The sequence below is a fragment of the Dermacentor albipictus genome, chromosome 9, assembly GCF_038994185.2.
Source record: "Dermacentor albipictus isolate Rhodes 1998 colony chromosome 9, USDA_Dalb.pri_finalv2, whole genome shotgun sequence".
Classification (NCBI taxonomy): Eukaryota; Metazoa; Arthropoda; class Arachnida; order Ixodida; family Ixodidae; genus Dermacentor; species Dermacentor albipictus.
Genome location: NC_091829.1, coordinates 4,930,619 through 4,950,168, shown reverse-complemented (window position 1 = coordinate 4,950,168; position 19,550 = coordinate 4,930,619). Strand labels below are relative to the sequence as shown.

The following is a 19,550-nucleotide window of genomic DNA, read 5'->3' as shown; positions in this document are numbered from 1 at the left end:
AATAATCGTCATCTGCCTTGATGCGTTTCCTTTCTTTATCGCTGCAAGCCCGGAACTTTCCAGTGACGAACGGCACGCGCGTTATCAGAAGGGGCACTCCAAAGGGTTCTATGCTGATAACGCGCGTGCCGTTCGTTACTGGAAAGTTCCGGGCTCGCAGCGATAAAGAAAGGAAACGTATCAAGGCAGATGACGATTATTTTTGTGTGGCAGAAGGGGCAAGCCAAAGGGTGTAAACTGTTCTTAGAGTGTACGAGAGCTCAACCCAGCTCCTCAGGCGCGGCGGTGTCGCCTTCAATGACCTTTGACCCCATGCCATACCACGTGACACCGTGACGTCACGACAGAAGAGAAACGGGGCTCCAACACGCGCCGTCGCTCGCGGCGGCTACGCTTGTTTCTAGGTGGCTTTGGCTAAACTCTTGCAAGATGGGCTGGGTGGGAATCGAACCAGGGTCACCGGAGTGTGAGACGGAGACGCTACCACTGAGCCACGAGTACGATGCTTCAAAGCGGTACAAAAGCGCCTCTAGTGAATGCGGTGACGAGGCGTGCGTCGCTTGCTCAGGCGCACATTTCGTTGCCGCGCCGAACGCTGCGTTGCTCGACGCTCACCGCGTCCAATGCGCGGCGCGTAGTCGCTGCGCCGTAGCCCATACACCCCTTGGCGGGTCGACGGGAACGCTGTCGCGTTACACTCTTGAAGGCGAAGCAGAGTAACGCATGAGTTGTTTCTTCGTCTAGCCGAACCAAATATAGCCAAAACAGCAGTTCACCAGGCTAAACAGTGGTTCAACAACTAAAATAAAGGCTAGTATGCTTCGCATCCTGGGCTTAACGGCTTAACCTTAGCTAAGCCACAGCCATTTTTTCTTCAACCCTGAGGCTTTTCTTTCGAGGAAGCCGTATGCGTTTCCTCTGTAGCAATTGCCACGAACGGGTGGATGTCTGATTCTCCACCTTGCGGGTTTCCGCAGCGTCAAACACTCGCCTTTGCTTCGTGTTGTCGACAAATTCGACTTCGCCCTGCCATCTGCTAGCTGTCTGTTTAGCTCAGATGGTAGAGCGGCTGCCCCGGAAATGCGGTGGTCCCGGGTTGGACTCCCGGACTTGGAAGAGTTTTTCTTCAACCCCTGAGGCTTTTCTTTCGAGCAACCCGTACGGGTTTCCTTTGTAGAAATTGCTACGAACGGGTGCATGTCTGATTTTCCCTTTATTCAAATTACCATTTACACTGTGTGCACATTGTAAACCTAAATTTGTGCACAAGTATTTGATACGTGCAATCTTTTGCGCGACCGCACGCGGGCGGTGCGGCTTGAGGCGATGGGCGGCTCGAGCGTTTCCGTTTCTAAGCAGCACGACTGCACGAGCGCATAGTGTTGTATGTTAAAGCTACAGAAGTTTGCAAGAACTGAAATTGTTAAATTTATGTGGCCCGGTAAATCCTCGCACCTGTCACGCACTTCATGTTTTTACATCTATTTTGTGCGTGGCTTCGCACATGTTTAACTGTTGCTAGTTGCTTCATGCATAACTCTTGTTGATTCTTTTGAGCTGCGACGTTTTCACCCGGACTAGTTTGTAAAGAGTATCAATCACGCTGTGTCTTATCGGAATGATACCAAGGAAGTGCTTCTTTAACAGCTTTATTCTTTTCGCCCGAGGGCATCTTAGATATTGTGGTCTTTTGGGAAATGTGTTTAGAAAATAGGTATCAGAACGAGAATTGCTAATAGTTGCTGCATATGGTATTTTTGTTCCATTTTTCGCTGAAAATTCACGTTCGGGAAGTCATCACACCTCGATGCTGTCTGAGTAGACTTAACAGGCCGATCGAGTGATTTGTTTGTTTCGCAACGTAGTCGCTTGTGCTTACGCCGCAGAGGACAAAACCCGGCCTTGCCCCCAGCGCTCATCTACTTTGACTGGAGCTGTTCTGCCTTTAATTATATCATGTGGCACCTCTCTCTAGTAACATTTAAAGAAAGTACTGAAAAGTTCAGACTTTAGCTTTGTACGTTTAAAGCAGCTCCCTTGGGGAATTTAAAATTGCAAAACCTGCAGCGGGAACGGCAGTTCATCGGCGGTATACAGCGCTAATACGCGCTCTTATTAACCCGTGCGTTTGGTGACTTCGTTGTCGAGTGTACGCGTTTCCATCAATAATTTCGCAATTAGTCTTTTTGAGGCGACTTTGACTGCACTTATTCATCGGCAGAAAAATCACAACGGAATATGCAGACATCGCACCATGCGGATTTGTTTGGTATAAGTCTGCACTATAACGACGGGTGCTTATTATTGAGGCACAGAAGCAACATTACGGCAAGGGTAGAATAAAAAAACAAAACACGATCGAGACATCGCAGTAATATTGTAATTCCCCAGTGCCCTATTTTTCACAGCCGATAGGAACCATCACCCCTTTCCAATCCCTCTCACCACTTCGTACCTATTGTAATTCCACAGTGCACTATTTTTCACAGCTGCATTCCGGCTACATTTAGTCGTTACATATTTTTCATGTTCCGTTGGGTAGAGTTTCACGGAGGTTTGCCGCGTGTTAGCAAGGTAAGCTCCATGCGCATGAGATCAGAGGTTCGAGCAAGGTTGGAAATTAAGTAGGCTAGCTGCAGCTCACGGGAATGCACTAAATCAGGGGGCATACAGGGTTACATATGAGATGAACATGATTCGAGGGCAGGGATTGCTAGCTGCAAGGTAGAACGTGAAGAGCGATTGCGAGAAATTGGGGGAAAGCGGTGGGCTAGGGAAGTTTTAAAATGGTGAAAGCGAACCAGATATTTGGACGGCGGGTAGAGGAGGGGGGGGGGGGGAGGGGCAAATCAACCAAGAATCATCGGTTAAGAAAAAACAGAGAACGCAAAGAGAAACTCCTAGCACTCCACGGAAAAGAATATTTTAACAACGAGGATGCACGCTTTCCGTTGCTGAAATAGCAATTTGCTTAACTTCGGTCTAAAGCTTTTCATTGCTATAAGGTGTGCAGCCACTGCATCAAATTATGTTATCATCCCTATGCTATATTTAAATATGATGATGTTAAAAAACAACTAAAGTTTTATTTACGAATTGATGCACTTATATATGTCGATGACCTAGCTGGTACGCGACTTAGAAAAACGAACAGCGCTAAAAACAGGGCCAAACAAAAACAAGACAGTGCACTATCGTGTAACTTGTCAGACAGACTTGTTGCCATAGAGTTAGTAGATGCTTGTTGCAGCGGCATCCAGGTAACAGTGCAGATCACTGCTGTTTTCCAGCCAGATCGTCTAGTGAGTGATACGGCTCCCTGCAGAAGAGGGCGGAGACTATTTGCAAGTCGCCTAGCTATCACTCAATCGCGCTTTCGGCGTTGTGGACATGCTATATTATTCTAGATTTAAAAATACAGGAACGAAGCTTTGCGTTAGAACTTCGATAGTAGCATATGATGCAAGTTTCACTTTCGGTTGCCTGCCGTCCGACTTGTGATGTGTTTGGAAGTAACTTGCGATCACGTACTGTCCTCACGCGATGCATAAGTTATTCGATTACACGCGGGAATTGATGAGGCGCAGACAGTCTGAAGCAAGGCTGCTCCCTGTTTAGAAGCCTTTGTGAAAATTAAGGCATTCGTTGTTCGCAATAAAATAAGGGCCAGTATCGCGCAATATCATTTAAGTAAGGGGCCAGTAACTCCGAGAGATTGGAAAGCCTTGGGTGTCTCCCGACATCTATCTGAAAATCCGATACGTTTAGTATGGATGGGCTCTCCGCAGCACGAGTTAGGACGGGCTCGGCGAACCTCAGCTAGGCGACTGGCCGCGGCCGTCTTCTGTTCATGATCGAGCAGTGAAGAAATACTCTATATATCCGCCAACTTCGTTCTTGATGCCTTTTATGCATCCTCCCCCCCCCTCCCTCCCACTCGCTCCTCGTATATCAACCCCCCTCCCCTTAAAATTCTTTTCCGTTATTAGTAACTAATATATCACACTCTTCAACATTCACCAGGTTGTTGAACGACGTGGCGGCCCCTAACATTCCTATATTTCTGTTTCTGCATGGACTGAGAGGCCGTATTCACCTCCCTGCCCTAGCTCCCACTTAATTGGTGTAGCGGTTTGCCCAGCATTGCCGTGCACAAATCGGAGTTCTGCAGGTCTTTCTTTCTTGTCCTGTTTTTATTCTCTACAGCGTGTATAAATTAGCATAACAGAAGCTCTTCTGAAGTTTATTAACACAATTAAAGTCAGAGACAAGGGAACGAAAATAATAATAGTATATTGCGGATCCCACGCACTCTGTGGATCGATGTAACGGATGCTTTCGGTGCTGTTTCCTTTCTTTGGCGATAAACAGCGGTGATTGACGGCAAATGTATTATTAATTTAACCTTAGTCGAAAACGAGAGTGGTGAGTTGATGTTAAAAACGTCACCTTGCGTGCACCCCTGCTGTTTGTATGCGTACACAGGGAGACGTGTTTGCCCGCAACCTCACGCAATGCTATAGCTGCAGTGATAACGCGGCGGGCACAGAAGTGTTGATTTGACGTGCGACCGCTTCCGTAGTGTCGCCTAGACCCTACTACGGTGCACTCTAATGCGGTTTTGCTTCTGCACGCCCTGCCAAGTTGTCAGCTTGTTGATTTTTTAGAAATAACAGAAATTACGTGCCGTACCCTACGTTGTATTTAAATTTATCCAGTTTGTCCGCAACCGCTATCGTGTAGCGTTTCGATCCTAGCCATTAGGCTCATCGCCTTCTCCCCTTCCCGCCCTCTCCCCAGAGTTGCGAGCAAAGAGTGCCAAGTCTGCTATTCTAGTATCGTGGCTGCGTCGGTTGTTCCCATTCCTGCCTCCTCTCACGCTCCTCCTTACTCTGGACGGTTGCACGAACGTAAGCGCTGCTGCAATGCTTTTGCGGGTGAAGGGGGGGTCATGGATTTGCTAATGTGGCGACGCCCATGCAGGGAGCTCCAGAGGGCATTGTGCACATTCGATGCGGTGCAAAAGTCCAAACGAGTTTCTCGCGTCACCATTTCTATCTTTAAAACTTTTTTCTGGCCGAGTTGGTGCGCACTTCATTTGAAAATTATAACAGCGCTAACAGATGCAACCAGTGAATCTCTTTGACGCCAACATGGGTCGCTGGATATTCGACACGCTCTTCAATGCATCTCTTTCACGCCGTCTATATCCGAGTCACCGCGCATGTGATGCACTTCAATATGGAAATAAAGTAACAAAAAAATCCTTCAATATATATATATTTTTTTGGTGCTGGGCGGAATCCAGAGCGCGTAATAAATTCCGAAAATCTTGTCTGCACCCACGCCAAATACGTGCGGACCCCGCAGAATTAACCCTTTGAGGGTCGAATTATTTTGCAGAAAACTTTCCCGGGTGGTCAAATTATTTTATTGCGGATATTGAATGTACAAGATGTATAAAGTCGGGAATAAATAGTAAAAAAAATTAGGGAACATTATTTTGGTGTCGGCATCACTCAGAACTGCAATATGTTCAATAGTATTGTAGAGTGTGGTGCTCCTTGAAACACGAGTCTCCGCGCAGCCGCAGAGAGCGAGAATACCTCATGAGGGGCGGTGATAAAGGAGCTAAGAGCCGTGCCAATCAAGATAGAAATCAACTTCCGCCGCCCCTGCGATAGCGTGCCGACAAAGATAAAAATCACGTTTCGCGCGCCTCCGTTGCGGCGGAACCGAAGCCGCGAAGCGCGTTGCCGCTGAGAGCGAGAATACCTCGCGAGCGGCGGTTATAAACAAGCTAAGAGCAGCGCCAATCAAGATAGAAATCAACTTCCACAGCATTTGCAAGAGAGTGACGACAAAGAGAAAAATGACGCTTCGCGCGCCTCCGTTGCGATCACGCGGCGAAACCGAAACCGCAAAAGGGATGTGGCCGCAGTCTGCGCGACGCGCTGAAGCTTGAAGTCAGTTCTGTTTATCTCCTCAAGAAGGTAGCACAAATTTCAAACGCTTCTTGTAAGACCTAAGAGGTGGCAGCACCTCCCAGTAAGCGTGCATCGTCATTATGGCGCAAAATTTCAAACGGAGGGTCGAAACCGTACCCGTACGGCGAAGACCTTGCGGGACAGAAAACCGCCGCCGTACATGTACGGAAAACCGTCAAAGGGTTAAAAGAGGAAAGCAGAGCTATGAGTCCGGCTGCAGCACATGCCTCATACATGACGCGCTTCTGTGCTCCCACATGCATCGTCGCCTTAATATAAATTACTTCAATATACTAATCGCACTAACGTCGAACAGGCATATCTGGTATATTGTTTGTTCCTAATTATTTTTAATAAACGCCTTCTCTCTCCCCAACACATATGTGTATCGTATAACCACATATATAGAAGGTTAAGAGGAAGAAGTCTCGCGCGTTCTTTGAACGTGAGGAACAAACTGGCGGGTGCGAGTGAGCTCCAATATGGCCGTCGATCTGGGCCTGCGCACCCCTTTACTGTGTGCCTAGCCACGCGATTGATGCTGCAGTTTCGAAATTTCTTGGTGATGGTTATGGCTGAAGATGGCGGCCTCCCTGGCGCCTCGCAAGTCGTCGACTGCGTACGATGAAACCTTGAACTCGGCTTCCTACAACAGCGGGATCTTCGTCACGTTTGCGTCCGCCAGGGAACGCAGGTGTACGTAGAAACTATACGAATAATCATACTTGTTCATAGGCTGCGTGTTCCGACGAGGTGACCCTGCTGTAATCTACCAACTCTGTGAACAAGCATGTATATCGCGATCGTAAGTCGGACCGCCGCGCGTACATATCGTAGATCTCTCTCCCTATCTCTCTCTCTTTTTAATCTGCTCTACCGAGTCATTGTACATCTTCCTGCGGTGTATGTCTTCTGTCTTCGTCCCATTGCGCTGCTTCAATTTACCTACCCAGTTAACATGCAACCCGCGGCTGTTGGTTTTTTTACTTTCCAGTAGCACTGGAAATATGGCAGTTAATCCAGTTAGGTGATAAAAAAAAAATCAAGTTACTCTGTCAAGTTGTTCCATTGCGGAAACTGCGTGCACATCAAACTAGCCGCACTACGTGAAGCTGCCCCTGCTAAAGATATCGTTAAGATTTCTTTTTGCGCTCACGTAACTTCTATTTCTTTTTTTTAACGTGAACGGTTCAAGACGTGCGCCACCACTGCATCGTGCGCTTAATTAATGTTATGAATGTTAAAAAAAAAAAGCTAGCACCTCGCACCACTTAGTAAGTCTTATTTCCTTTCCTTATTTTTTTCTTTTTAGGGAATCTTATGAACCAATTCTTTACTAGGAGATTTTACAGAGAATACAAAAATCCAAGTAAGTCCCAAATTGAAAAACACCGCGCAAAACTAAGCTTTCAGCTTCTGCTCTATTAGTACCTATAGATTACTGATGTGTGTCACGGTTATGAAGACTGTTGTAAGTCTTGTGTCATTCCTCTGTTTGTTGAAAATTACTTTCGCTGTGTCAAACGGCATTGAACTTCATATGTTTATCCAGATTGATTGGGATGAATATTTTGCGATGTTGTTTAACTTTCTTAAGTTTGTGCATCTGTAAAGACAGTGTCCACTATGGCGAGCTCTCTAGACAGTAACTCTAGTACGTCAGTCATTTGTTTATTTTTGTCGCAGCTCACGTGAACAGTAAGCGGGGTGACCTTTGCGGTTTTTTACGGCGGTCTCACTCAACTGTCAGCTGCGCCTGAGTTTTCTTACCCCTGCCAGAAAACTAGAACACCCAAGGATGAAAGCGCGTTGACCTTTCACGTCCGTTAAACTCGCAGGGACCGCGCGATCATTTCTGGCTGAGGTATGTAGCAGTTTCATTTAGGCCGCCTCTCATTTTTGCGTCAGATGTTGCAGCGCTTGGTCGTCTTCGATGCCGGTTTTGTAATGTCTTCTGCAGGAGCGCACAGGAACTGTTGACGTTGTAGCTGAAGTTGCGTAAAACCGCTTGCAGAGAGTGTGCTTGTATTGCGGCGATATTTGCCTTGCAGTGTCAATCATCCCAATGTTTCATTTCGTTAACTCAAGCAAGTCCGCAAACCAAGCACTAGCCGCGGACAACGGCTGTGTGATCACGATCGCTTTTAATAGGTTGTAGCTTTGTCTGGAGTATAGTAGCTAGCTGGGCGAGTCGGTACATCTTCGTGACTATTACACACAGCGCGTACTAAAAAAACGCGGACGAAGAATAGACAAACACGAGCGCTCGTGTTTGGCCATTCTTGTTCCGTGTCTTTTAGTGCGCGCTGTGTGTAATAGTTATGTAGCTTTGTGGCGTCACTTAATCACAAAATTAATTCAGCGACTATGTATAATGAGTCGATGCCCAAGTCGTCTGAGAGTTCCGTGCTCAAACATTGACGTTATTTTAGGTTGAAGTTCAAGTGACTGCACTAGTTATACACTAGCTAGTTTAATGACTGCACTAATTTGTACATAACCTGCTTCATCGACTGTGTCACCGTTACGCTGCAAATAACTATGGCCATTAAGTAAATATTGCGGTGAGCGCTGCCAATGACAGGAGGTAACGTTGCTCAGCACTATTCAAGATCCACATATTTGCTGATATAGATTACGTCCATTGCATTTTTTTTATGATAACGCTTACTATATAATTCTTGCCGTTGCGCGTCTCTGATGGTCATGTAGTACGTGATTATAAAGTTAAGCTGCGAGCTATATTTGGAGCAGCATAGACCTGGCTATTTGTTACTTTCAAATAACTTGATTGTCGGCAGCTGTTGATGGATGTTATAACTGAAATCATTTGATCGGGTTGTGTTACATTAAGGTTCCGCGTACGGTATATGCCAGGTAGATGTTTGTTTTGCATACTGGAACATACATCATGCGGGTGTTGTGCAGAAGGCACATCTGCAGTATGAAATGAGAACTGCTTACATTAAACTTCAGGTGGCTCCGTTTGATTGCCTTCAATCATGCAATCACATCTTCAGCATGCACAAATGTTGCCTTACCTCAATTTTGCTTTGCAGACCCGCGCATTGTCGCATCTTTGGAATCCAACGGCTTGTTAGAGCACGCCATGCACATTGCCAACTGGTCTGGAAATGACTCATCACGATCTGCCCTTCCCATTAACGTATTCCACCTCAACAATGGGGTCCTGGAAGGCGCCATTTACAGGCTTGCCAAAGGTAACTTATATGGCTGTTATGATTGTTCATGGAATTGCATAGTGCGGAGGTTTATACTTTTTTGATGTGATGCTTTACTGTGTTGTTCTGTTTTTCTCTTTTATTATTGTTAGGGGAATGTACTATACAGTGTATTTAATAAATATATCAAACTGAAACTGAACTATAATGTTGCAATCTTTATTTTCTACTTGACAAAACTTTTCAGTTGAGGTCAATGACCGTCTCTGGAGCTTTGTGGCTCAAGTGTGCTATTACATTTATAAATGCACTTGCTGTCACTTGGAAAGTATTGACACTCTTGCAATATTGCACAGGGTTCGTTGGGAATTGGACTTGTTAGTGATAAAGTTTTGAGCATTTAAAATGGCTCACTGGTCACACATGCTTTGCTAGCGCTGTGAGATCTATATGACTGTTGATAAATGCCAGTGCTTCCTAGTCAAGGCAGGCAGTTTTGGCAAACGTGTTGGTGAAATCTTGGTACTTGGATGTATTCTTGCCCCCTTGCCCATCGCGTTGCTCTTCCGCACACCGTTGTCACTATCACCGACAACTCCACCAGCCTTCCTTTCGTCAACTTCGGAATTGGCGACCATGTCCTACCACAAGGCACAGCCTTAGGTACACTGTCCTCCTTCCTAGGCTGCCAATTACCAGCTTTGACTGCTGATATTTCGTCATGTCCCGTTGACTTTCCATCTTCATTGCCAGCTGTCTTTCCTGAATTCACATACATGATTGCTCCCAACCTTCTTCCTCACCATGCTGACCAGCTATGCCACCTGCTTGCCTCATTCAGCGACATTTTTCACCTGAACAGTCTCAAAACACGCCGTATTGACACCAGTGATGCACACCCTATTCACAGGTGACCATACCATCTGTCTTTGCATGAATGACCAGTCATTCAAACAGAGGTTGAGAAGATGCTCTCACGAGGTATTGTTGAACTGGGGCACGATCGGAGATCTTTGTTCGATACACATTTTGTTCGGTTGCAGCAACGTCACAAAGTTGCAGTATGCAAAATTTGTGAGAACGGGGCGGAGAGGCAGACGTTTCTGAAGGCAGACGTTTCATTTCCTTGGGCCCTGCACAGGCAACCACATTCTTGAAGCTTATCTCTCTCCTGACATCTCCGCCCATTCTGGCACACTTTGACCCATATGCTCCAACAGAAGTCCACACTGATGCCAGTGGTCATGAATCATTTCGTTGCCATTTTACGCAGTCAGTGAGGTCATGGCCGTGTGATTGCATATGCCAGCTGTGAGTGGTGTATATGGTGCTTGTGCTATAAGCGGGGCTAAATATGTGTTCCAAGCTTGGATTCAATCAGGATCAGCATGTTTTGCTCTTCATTTTTTATTTGGCAAATACTTTGAAGCAGTGACTTGTCATGTTTCTGACTTGGTAAGGTTTCGTGGTGCTGTAACTATCTGATTATATTCTGCCTGATCACTCGCGGGTCTGCTAATTTCTGATAGATTTGTTCTTACTGCACGCAAAGCTCGAAACATAGCTGTTCTGTGCATTGTAGTACCTTGTAGCAAAGATGCATTATTGCTACTCCCTTTGCCATTGTTTAATGAGTGGTACTCACTCTTGCCGATGTTCCGGTGTTGAAGTCCTTTCTTTGGAGGTTAGCGATACAATGCTGGCGGATGAGTGAAGTATTATTCTTGGGGAAAGTCATGCACCGCAAAGGGCCAGCAGAACAGGTTGTCCTTATGTAGCAGCGGTCCGTGAGCTTGGTCACACAGATTCATTCCATTCCTTAATATGCCAGTCACTATTTTTGCAGCCAACTACTGCACACATCTTCAATCCATGCTTCACACTTTGCAGCACAACTGGAGCACAGTAAGCTAGCGAAAACTCGGTTGCATTTCCGGCAGCTGGTCGCACAGAAGCAAGGTAGAAGCGGTAACGGTTTTGTATTCATGCGCTGTCACTGAGGCAACGTGCGGTGCATCACTGAAAGTGCCATCTCGTTTCTATAGAATGAACTGCTCCTCGAAAAGGGTCAATAAAACTCAGTTTGCGATCACCAGAGCCCTTCCAACCTCCTGTATAACAGATGTAGTAGACTTCCTGTTGCACAACATCATTCTTTACCATGGCACTCCTCATCAACTGGGGTTGCTACTTCCTCTCTATAGTTGTGGACGACTTGCTTTGCTCCTGTTCCATCAAACATAAACTTCTGCATACCATCCGCAGACGAACGGTCTTGCTGAGCGGCTTAATCAAACAATAACGGACCTGCTCTCCATGTATGTTTCTGATGACCGCTGTGACTGGGATGCTGCTCTGCCTTTTGTCACATTGGTGTGCAATTCATCACACCGCGACACGGCAGGTTAGTCACCATTTCATTTGTTGTACGGCCACGACCCTATATTGCCTTTGGCACAATACTGTCTACCCTTCAGGAGTCCATGTCTGCGTATGCCCGCAATGTCATTGCCTGAGCCACAGAAGCACGCCAAGTTGCTCATCGTCGCCTTTGTGCTTCTCAGACCAAGCAGAAAAGCGTTTATGACAGTCATCACCATGACGCCGACTATGCTCTTGGGTATCTTGTTCTTCTATGATTTCCGACCTGTTGCATTGGTCTCTCTGAAAAACTGATCTGTTGCTACTCTGGTCCATATTGGGTCCTCCGCCAGGTGACCAACGTGACCCACGAGATCTCTCCGCTCACACCTACTACTTGCTCCCTTCAGACTTCCCATGATATTGTTCATGTCATCCGCCTAAAACACTACCAGTCCTCTTCTACCTAAAAAGCAGAGGGACGATGCTTCCACGCTGGGTGAAAATATGTTACACTGCCCTGCACAACATTGAGGAATAGTAGCAAGAGCTTGGGGCTGAAGAAGATGACACTTCTGTGATTGGTCTGCTGTGGACTTGTCTTTGTCAATCGCATACGTATTGTAAATACACTTTCCATCTTGCTTCTTCCCTCCGCAACACTATAAATAAATGTCTGACAGCCTTGATGTCACTAGGTAGCATATGAGTGTTTATTAGCCATGTGCCTGTTCTCCTAAGTTCACATGTTACAAGACACCATCAAGCAAAAAGGACGTTCCAGACCTGCCCACCATCACTTTGAGTGGTGTTGGCTAACACTCCCAGCACTAGATCTAGCAAACAAAGATATCTAAGCAAGTGAGTGGATGGATTGATAGCCTACGCAGTAGCATGATTGGTAGTGCAGTGCACACATAATGCGGAGGTAGTGGGTTTATTTCCCACCAGTGGCAAGTTATCTTTTCGTCCACTTTCGTTTGCCTTTTTTTCAATTTCAACCACAGCCTGTATTCCCAGTGCTTTCCATGGCTACATTGTCTGTTGGCTTTATATGATCATATACAGTTAACCCTCAATATAACGATCTTCAATGTAACGAAATTCTTGGTATCACGAAGTACTTAACTTTTCGTAACTTCTTGTCATAGAATACCATGTATTTAGAACCTCAATATAACAAAGTGTGTTAGTATGCGATTTCAATATAACGAAACTTCACTTCCGCCGCAAAGGAATGCCGAGACAATAAATGGAAACTTCCGCAGTCGCAGATGGTCAAATGATTGAATTCTGAACAGCTGCTTGCAAATGGGCCTCTCAAATCGCCCACGGCACAACAACAGCAACAGCCGAAGTGCAGCCACATTATGTCCCGTCTAAAGTCCAAGTGCGATAAGATCCTATCGCGGCCCGTGCACTTTGTGCTTTAGGTGTGAGTGAAAGTGTGCGAGGGGGAGACAAGAAAGATGGTGGCTTCACGAGTGCTGCCTTCCCGCGTGAGCAGAGGGAAAGAGGGGGGGAGTTCACTTGTGGTAGCACGATAAAGCGCGCGCGAGGAGTGGGGGTGTGGAGGTAAGTTGGCGCGTCGCGATTTTTGGCACGTGTCTCCGCCGTGGCTGTGCATGGCTGTAAGCGCGACTGACCGCACAAGCAGCTGCTGCACACCCTGCTTTAGAGGTAATCTGCCTCGAGTGGGTGTGCCGAGCAGGCGTGGCATCATGTTAGTGGTCATCCTGCGCGTTTAGTATTGGATGTTGTGTAATCTCGAGTTTCGGGGACTTGTTGGAGTGAGAGGCAGACGAAGCATTTGCTATCAGTTCTGGGGGCGGAGTGCACGCGTAAGCGTGGTTGGCTTTGCTCAATTCTTACTGCTGATGTGAAGATATTGTTGACGTGGCATGAAACCGTATCATTCGTCGCGGACTCCCAAATTCGTCAAAATAAATTGTTTTTTCATTGAGATTTGCCTTTTTTCGATTGGCCGACAATTTGGAAAATTCTGTGGCCCCTTTCCTTGTAAGAAAAATCGATCGGCGACTTTACCTCCTTTGTTATATCAAGGTTTAACTGCATATATTGTTATGTAGATTATAATAAAGAACAATTTGGAGGATGCCTAAGCTTTGCCTTTAAGAGTGGAACACAATAGCGTTCAAAGACCCGTTACTACTTTTCATGCTTCCCGGCAACTGCAGCTTATGTAACCGTAATGGTTACCTGGAAAAGCTGTCTGCAAATGCTATGCACGAAGGTGAGCTTTCTGTTACAAATACAGCCTCTTGTGTGGGTGCACTTTTAATATTTCAATCTGAGAAGAGCTAACGTAAAGAACATGTGCTCTCAGTGGTTTTTTTCTGTTATATTTATTTGTGGGTTGCCGCACTCTAAATTCCGAGGAATAACTTCGTAAAGAATGAAAGACAAGGCATGAGCAACTTCGGTGGTAGAGATGTGGTTGGGTATGCATGGTTTGGAATTTGATTCGAAATTCTTTTTGCCTAAGTGATGTCCAACACTGACGCTGGATACCGAAGCAGGACGCCGACACCAGATTTTCTGCGATGTGGGCTAATGAAAGTGGATGAAAAGATAACTTGCCTGCCGCCGACGGGAGCCGAACCTACAGACTGCACATCACGTGTACACTGTATGCGTGCGCACACACAAACACACACACACAAATTATTCGACGTGTTGCCAATCTGATTTCTCACATTTTTACCGTGCTGGTTAATGCAAAATATGTTTCAGCTGTCATTTCTTGAGGCGAACTTGCTTTCTTTATTAACCATTTATGATTTGATAGTGCCAACGTGATGGCCCTTAAGAACGGCCTATTCCTCGCATGGTCATACTCTGATGAAGGCCGTGCCATGGCTGAAATGTTTAGAAACCAAAAGCAGCTTTTTTGCATGTCCTCTGAACACACATCAGACTCGCTAATATTTCCCATAAAAATATATATATATGTATGTATGTGTGTGTGTGTGGTCATGTTTAACAAAATAGAGCCTCTTGGTTTCCATTCTTCTCTCTTTCTCACGCACGCACACACACACACACTCACACGTATATATGTATATACGCAGGCGTGGCATATATGTATATATATATATATATATATGTATGTATGTATGTATATGTATGTATATGTATGTATGTATATGTATGTATATGTATATATATATATATATATATATATATATATATATATATATATATATATATATATAGTGTAACCCGCCGTGGTTGCTCAGTGGCTATGGTGTTGGGCTGCTGAGCAAGAGGTCGCGGGATCGAATCCCGGCCACGGCGGCCGCATTTCGATGGGGGCGAAATGCGAAAACACCCGTGTGCTTAGATTTAGGTGCACGTTAAAGAATCCCAGGTGGTCGAAATTTCCGGAGTCCTCCACTACGGCGTGCCTCATAATCAGAAAGTGGTTTTGGCACGTAAAACTCCATAATTTTATATATATAGTGTACAACTACAAGCAGTCTGTAAGGACCAGATAAATCAGATTTTTTTACAGAACAAAAGATTCCACTGCCACCACCATCATGCTTTGGTCGCTGCCCCCCTCCCCTCCTTCTTGTTAAGAAAAAGTGCTGGATATGCCCTTGCACGGCTGCTCTATGAAAATGCACAGGTGTGGCCTGCCGCACCGCGCTGCCTTCTATGGGCGAGAGCGTGGAAGCAGAGTTTACAGTTGTTGCCGTGTTTTGTGAGGAGGGCGCTAGTTGTCAGGGAGAGCCTGCGCGAGGCTCTAGCGGGAAAGAGTGAGCATTAAAATGTGCGCGCAGCTCAGTGTTTTTATTGTGTCATTTATTATTTTATTATTATTTATTTGTGTGCATCGTTACCGTTTAGTGTCACTCAAGACAGTTTTTACACCTGCGTGATCTTTTATGCTTGCGGCACAATGCCGCGCAACTCTTGTGTGCCACTGTGTACGACGAATGCTTCGAAGAACACCCAAATCCGCTACCACGAGTTCCCTAGCGATGCAGAGTGCAGGGCAGCATGGCTGCGAAACATTTCCCGGGAGGGACCTGGTGGGAAAGGAACAATATGGCAGCCAAATGACAGGTCATTGGTGTGTGCTCTGCATTTTACAGAGCGCCACTACAAGGCGACGGTCAAGTTGACTGTGTATTGGCCAACTGTGGTGCCGACAGTGTTCCCCGGTTATCCCAGCTACATGAGCACGAGGACCACACTTGGAAAGAAGACAGGATGATCTGCAGTCACGGGCAAAATGTGCGGCCACTGTTGCTTCATATGACGAGCCTGTTGTTAGTCAAAACGGTTCACTGTCTGATAGCAACGAAACCATAATGCCTAATAATACCGAACCAGTGGTTGAAACCTGTGCTGAAATTGCATCATTTGCAGATGCATCATGCCAAACTTCTCTTGAGTTTAAAAAAATAACAGAATCTAAGGAAACAACGCGCCGCCTTCAAGCAAAGGCCGCGCGTTTTAAAAAAGCACTGCAGGCACTTCAAGATAAGGTCGATGGAGCTGAGAAGCGTGCAAAATTTTTTGAGAAAAAAAAAACAAAGAAAACAAGGACATTGCCTATTTTATGAAGGTACTTGATGGTGCTGCACAAGGCGACAAGACTGCCGAGTTCATTAAGAACCAAGTCCGCAGTTTCTCCATGGAGACATAATTCTAAGGTGTGGGGTCTCATGTGGGATATCTCACACCGTACTCTTGGCACAAAGGAACGACAACACAGTAGTGCAAACGATCACAAGGGTATTTATTGCACCTTTCATACATCAATGCCTGCTAGCCGAGTTGCTATCCACAAAACATGCCGATGGGCGCGCGACAAATCTAGAAGTCCGACTCGCCGCGTCCTCGCGAGCGAATATGTTCGCTCCATGCTGGATCCCAACGCCTGGTCGTTCGCGTATACGGTCACGCGAATCGTGACGCGTTCGAAGGCGGCCACGCGAGGCGGTCTCGCCGAAGCATCGGTCGGCGCGCACGCGGGAGACGTCCCCCGCCGTGCACCGACCCGCCGGGAAAGAGGGTCGCTGCACGTGCGGCACGTCCGTGTCGCTCGCTTCCCGAACCCAAAGAGAGCAAGCGCCTTCCTTTCGGCGCCCAAGTAACCTCGGGGCGTTAGCAGCGCAACACTCGCGCCATCTCTCGGAGTGCGCTTCAACCACATCGACCGCGCTGACGTCACGCAGGCCACGCGGCGAAGCGGGACCACAGGAGACGCGCTATGCGGGAAAAACATCAGGGGAGGCGTGAGGGTCGCGCATCCCCACATCCCCCCAACCTTAAATCACTTCTTATTCCGGCTAAACATGTGACACGGTCTAACATTAACCCGTGCTTCGCGAACAGGGTGGTACATGCAACAGTGGTCGCGCTGAGGAAATGTCCACACGCTGTCCATAACATGCGAGACGACATTGTCCCTGGGTGCACCGCTGGCGTTTGCCGGTCACAGCAGCAGCTTTGCAGCCTCGACGGCACGATCCCAGGCCAGGACTCCGGAGACGACGACGCAGTAGTCGGTACGAGCAAGCGTCGCTCGCGCCGACGCGCCCTGCTGGCAGGAGCCGCCGTAGCTGTCGGTGACCGCCGGCTCTTTTGTCCGCCGCCGAGGGTTGTGAGCTGGATACAGGAGGCCGCCGAAGTCGCTGCGCCGAACTGGCCACAGCATCACCATCGCCCGGGGTGGCTCGATCGTAGTCCGGGGCAGCAGCGCAGGCGATGTGCAGGTGACAGCAAGCCAGGGGTGACTCCAATCACGCTGCGTAAACTCAACACACTCGGCGAACACTAAAGTAGTGCAAGGGAGAGGAATTCTGCATGCGCATCGCCCACGTGGTACGATGTTCAACTCGGCTAGCAAAAGATCGGGCAGCTACTCAGATGCTAAGTTCACGTGAACGAAGCTCGCTTCCTTGAGTCGAACGAGTAATTTCAATTCGTGCGAGGCTAACTAGAATGAGGTAAGCAAAGTGCAACACCTCAACGCCACGGTCCACCAGGTTGTGTCCCTCCACGTGCGACAGGCAGCTTCGTACAGCCTTAGGCCTAAAGCGTCGCTACCCTGACAACATCCGGCATCCAGAAACAACACCAAAAATGGGCGCAAAACAGGCAGCCGCGAGGAGACGTCAGCTCGGTGAGGTGGTCCTACTCCGCTCGGTGCACACAGCATCCGAGTTGACGGCGCCCACCGTCCCAGACGGTGTCGGAGCGCCCGGTGCCAGGCCGCAATACCAGTCAGCCCGTAGTGGCACCCGTGGCCCGCGGCCACCCGGCTCCCAGAGCCGCGACTTCATCAGAGTCAAAGAGATAGAAGAAGCTATTTACATAGGAAATTCGGACCACCCACGAGGCTTCCGTACTCACTCGCTTCAGGCTTGCCACTGCTCCGCGGGCGCTCAGCCTCGCTCTCCCAGGATGCAGACCACGTGGCTCTCGTACCAACGAATGCCATTAAACAAAAACACTTGCGAAATAGCTTAGTATGTTGACATGTTCAAACACACTACAGCCACCGCCGCCTCGCTCAAGAAAGCACGCCGCCGACGCTAGCGATCAAAATCAACGCTAGGCCTACGCTTCGGTTCAAACAAAGGTCTCGAACGAAGCGACACTTAAAATTATCGTCCGATGCCCCAAGAGCTCCACGTTGGGCAGCCAGATGTGGGGTCTCATGAGGGATATCTCACACCGTACTCTTGGCACAAAGGAACGACAACACAGTAGTGCAAACGATCACAAGGGCATTTATTGCACCTTTCATATTGCCTGCTAGCCGAGTTGCTATCCACAAAACATGCCGATGGGCGCGCGACAAATCTAGAAGTCCGACTCACCGCGTCCTCGCGAGCGAATATGTTCGCTCCATGCTGGATCCCAACGCCTGGTCGTTCGCGTATACGGTCACGCGAATCGTGGCGCGTTCGAAGGCGGCCACGCGAGGCGGTCTCGCCGAAGCATCGGTCGGCGCGCACGCGGGAGACGTCCCCCGCCGTGCGCCGACCCGCCGGGAAAGAGGGCCGCTGCACGTGCGGCACGGCACGTCCGTGTCGCTCGCTTCCCGAACCCAAAGAGAGCAAGCGCCTTCCTTTCGGCGCCCAAGTAACCTCGCGGCGTTAGCAGCGCAACACTCGCGCCATCTCTCGGAGTGCGCTTCAACCACATCGACCGCGCTGACGTCACGCAGGCCACGCGGCGAAGCGGGACCACAGGAGACGCGCTATGCGGGAAAAACATCAGGGGAGGCGTGAGGGTCGCGCATCCCCACAAAGGGAGTGTGTAATTTGGAAGGCTTGCTCAAGCAAAGGATATGAGCATGTAAGATCCAGAAATCTTTTTAAGCTTCCTTGCCGCTCAACGCTGCAAAGATATATATGCTGGCCGTTCAACTGGTGAACTTGGCGTCAATTCGATGATAAAGGAGCGGCTGTGTATCGAATTTCTTCTTCCACACTTGTTGCAATGCCAGGAGCTGACTTGTGGAGCGGAGGGCCATGCCATGGAAGTGTGCAAAGCTTTCCTGAGAAAGCTTTTGTGACCGGTCCTTGCAAACTGGGCAGGAGATATTAACCTGTCAGTTGAGCGACTTGTACGCCTGATGCAAAAGCCTCTCGCCAGGAAAGTACTGCATCTGTGATTAAGACAACACAGAGTATTCTTTTTCCTACGCGGACAATAAAGCAGTTAGAACTTCTCCGTTGCTCTCAACGTCTTCTTTTTTCTAGAGTGAAAAACACAATGCTTCAGTAAATACAAGCGCACTTCTCAACAAGCGGCTGTGCTGTTGCAGAAATAACTGTTGCATAAACGAACATCTTCGAGTGTACGACGCACTGGCAAGAAAGGAGGAAACAAAGAGATGTGGACAATCTGAACTAGCCCAAGCAACCACTTTAGCTATAAACGAACAGTTGCTATATTTTGGTGGAAACATCGCTGAGCTGATACATTCGATAGTCACGCTTACTAATATGATTAACTCTAAAAAAACTTTATT

The 19,550-nt window shown here is 47.7% G+C and overlaps 1 protein-coding gene across 3 annotated transcripts in view; it reads left to right on the top strand.

Annotated features, from left to right (window-relative positions):
- Positions 1 to 6,424: 6,424 nt before the first annotated feature.
- The window catches only part of LOC135906131 (glycogen debranching enzyme), a 130,535-nt gene continuing 117,409 nt past the window's right edge, over positions 6,425 to 19,550 (top strand). The window contains exons 1-4 of one of the 3 annotated variants that reach the window (XM_070525880.1): positions 6,612 to 6,683; positions 7,300 to 7,356; positions 7,674 to 7,851; positions 9,047 to 9,208. In XM_070525880.1, coding sequence (XP_070381981.1) covers positions 9,097 to 9,208 — 112 coding nt within the window. In that variant the 5' untranslated portion in view covers positions 6,612 to 6,683; positions 7,300 to 7,356; positions 7,674 to 7,851; positions 9,047 to 9,096. Of the gene's footprint in view, positions 6,684 to 7,299; positions 7,357 to 7,673; positions 7,852 to 9,046; positions 9,209 to 19,550 lie in introns of all 3 variants that reach the window. The other 2 variants (XM_070525878.1, XM_070525879.1) reach the window with 2 other exon arrangements.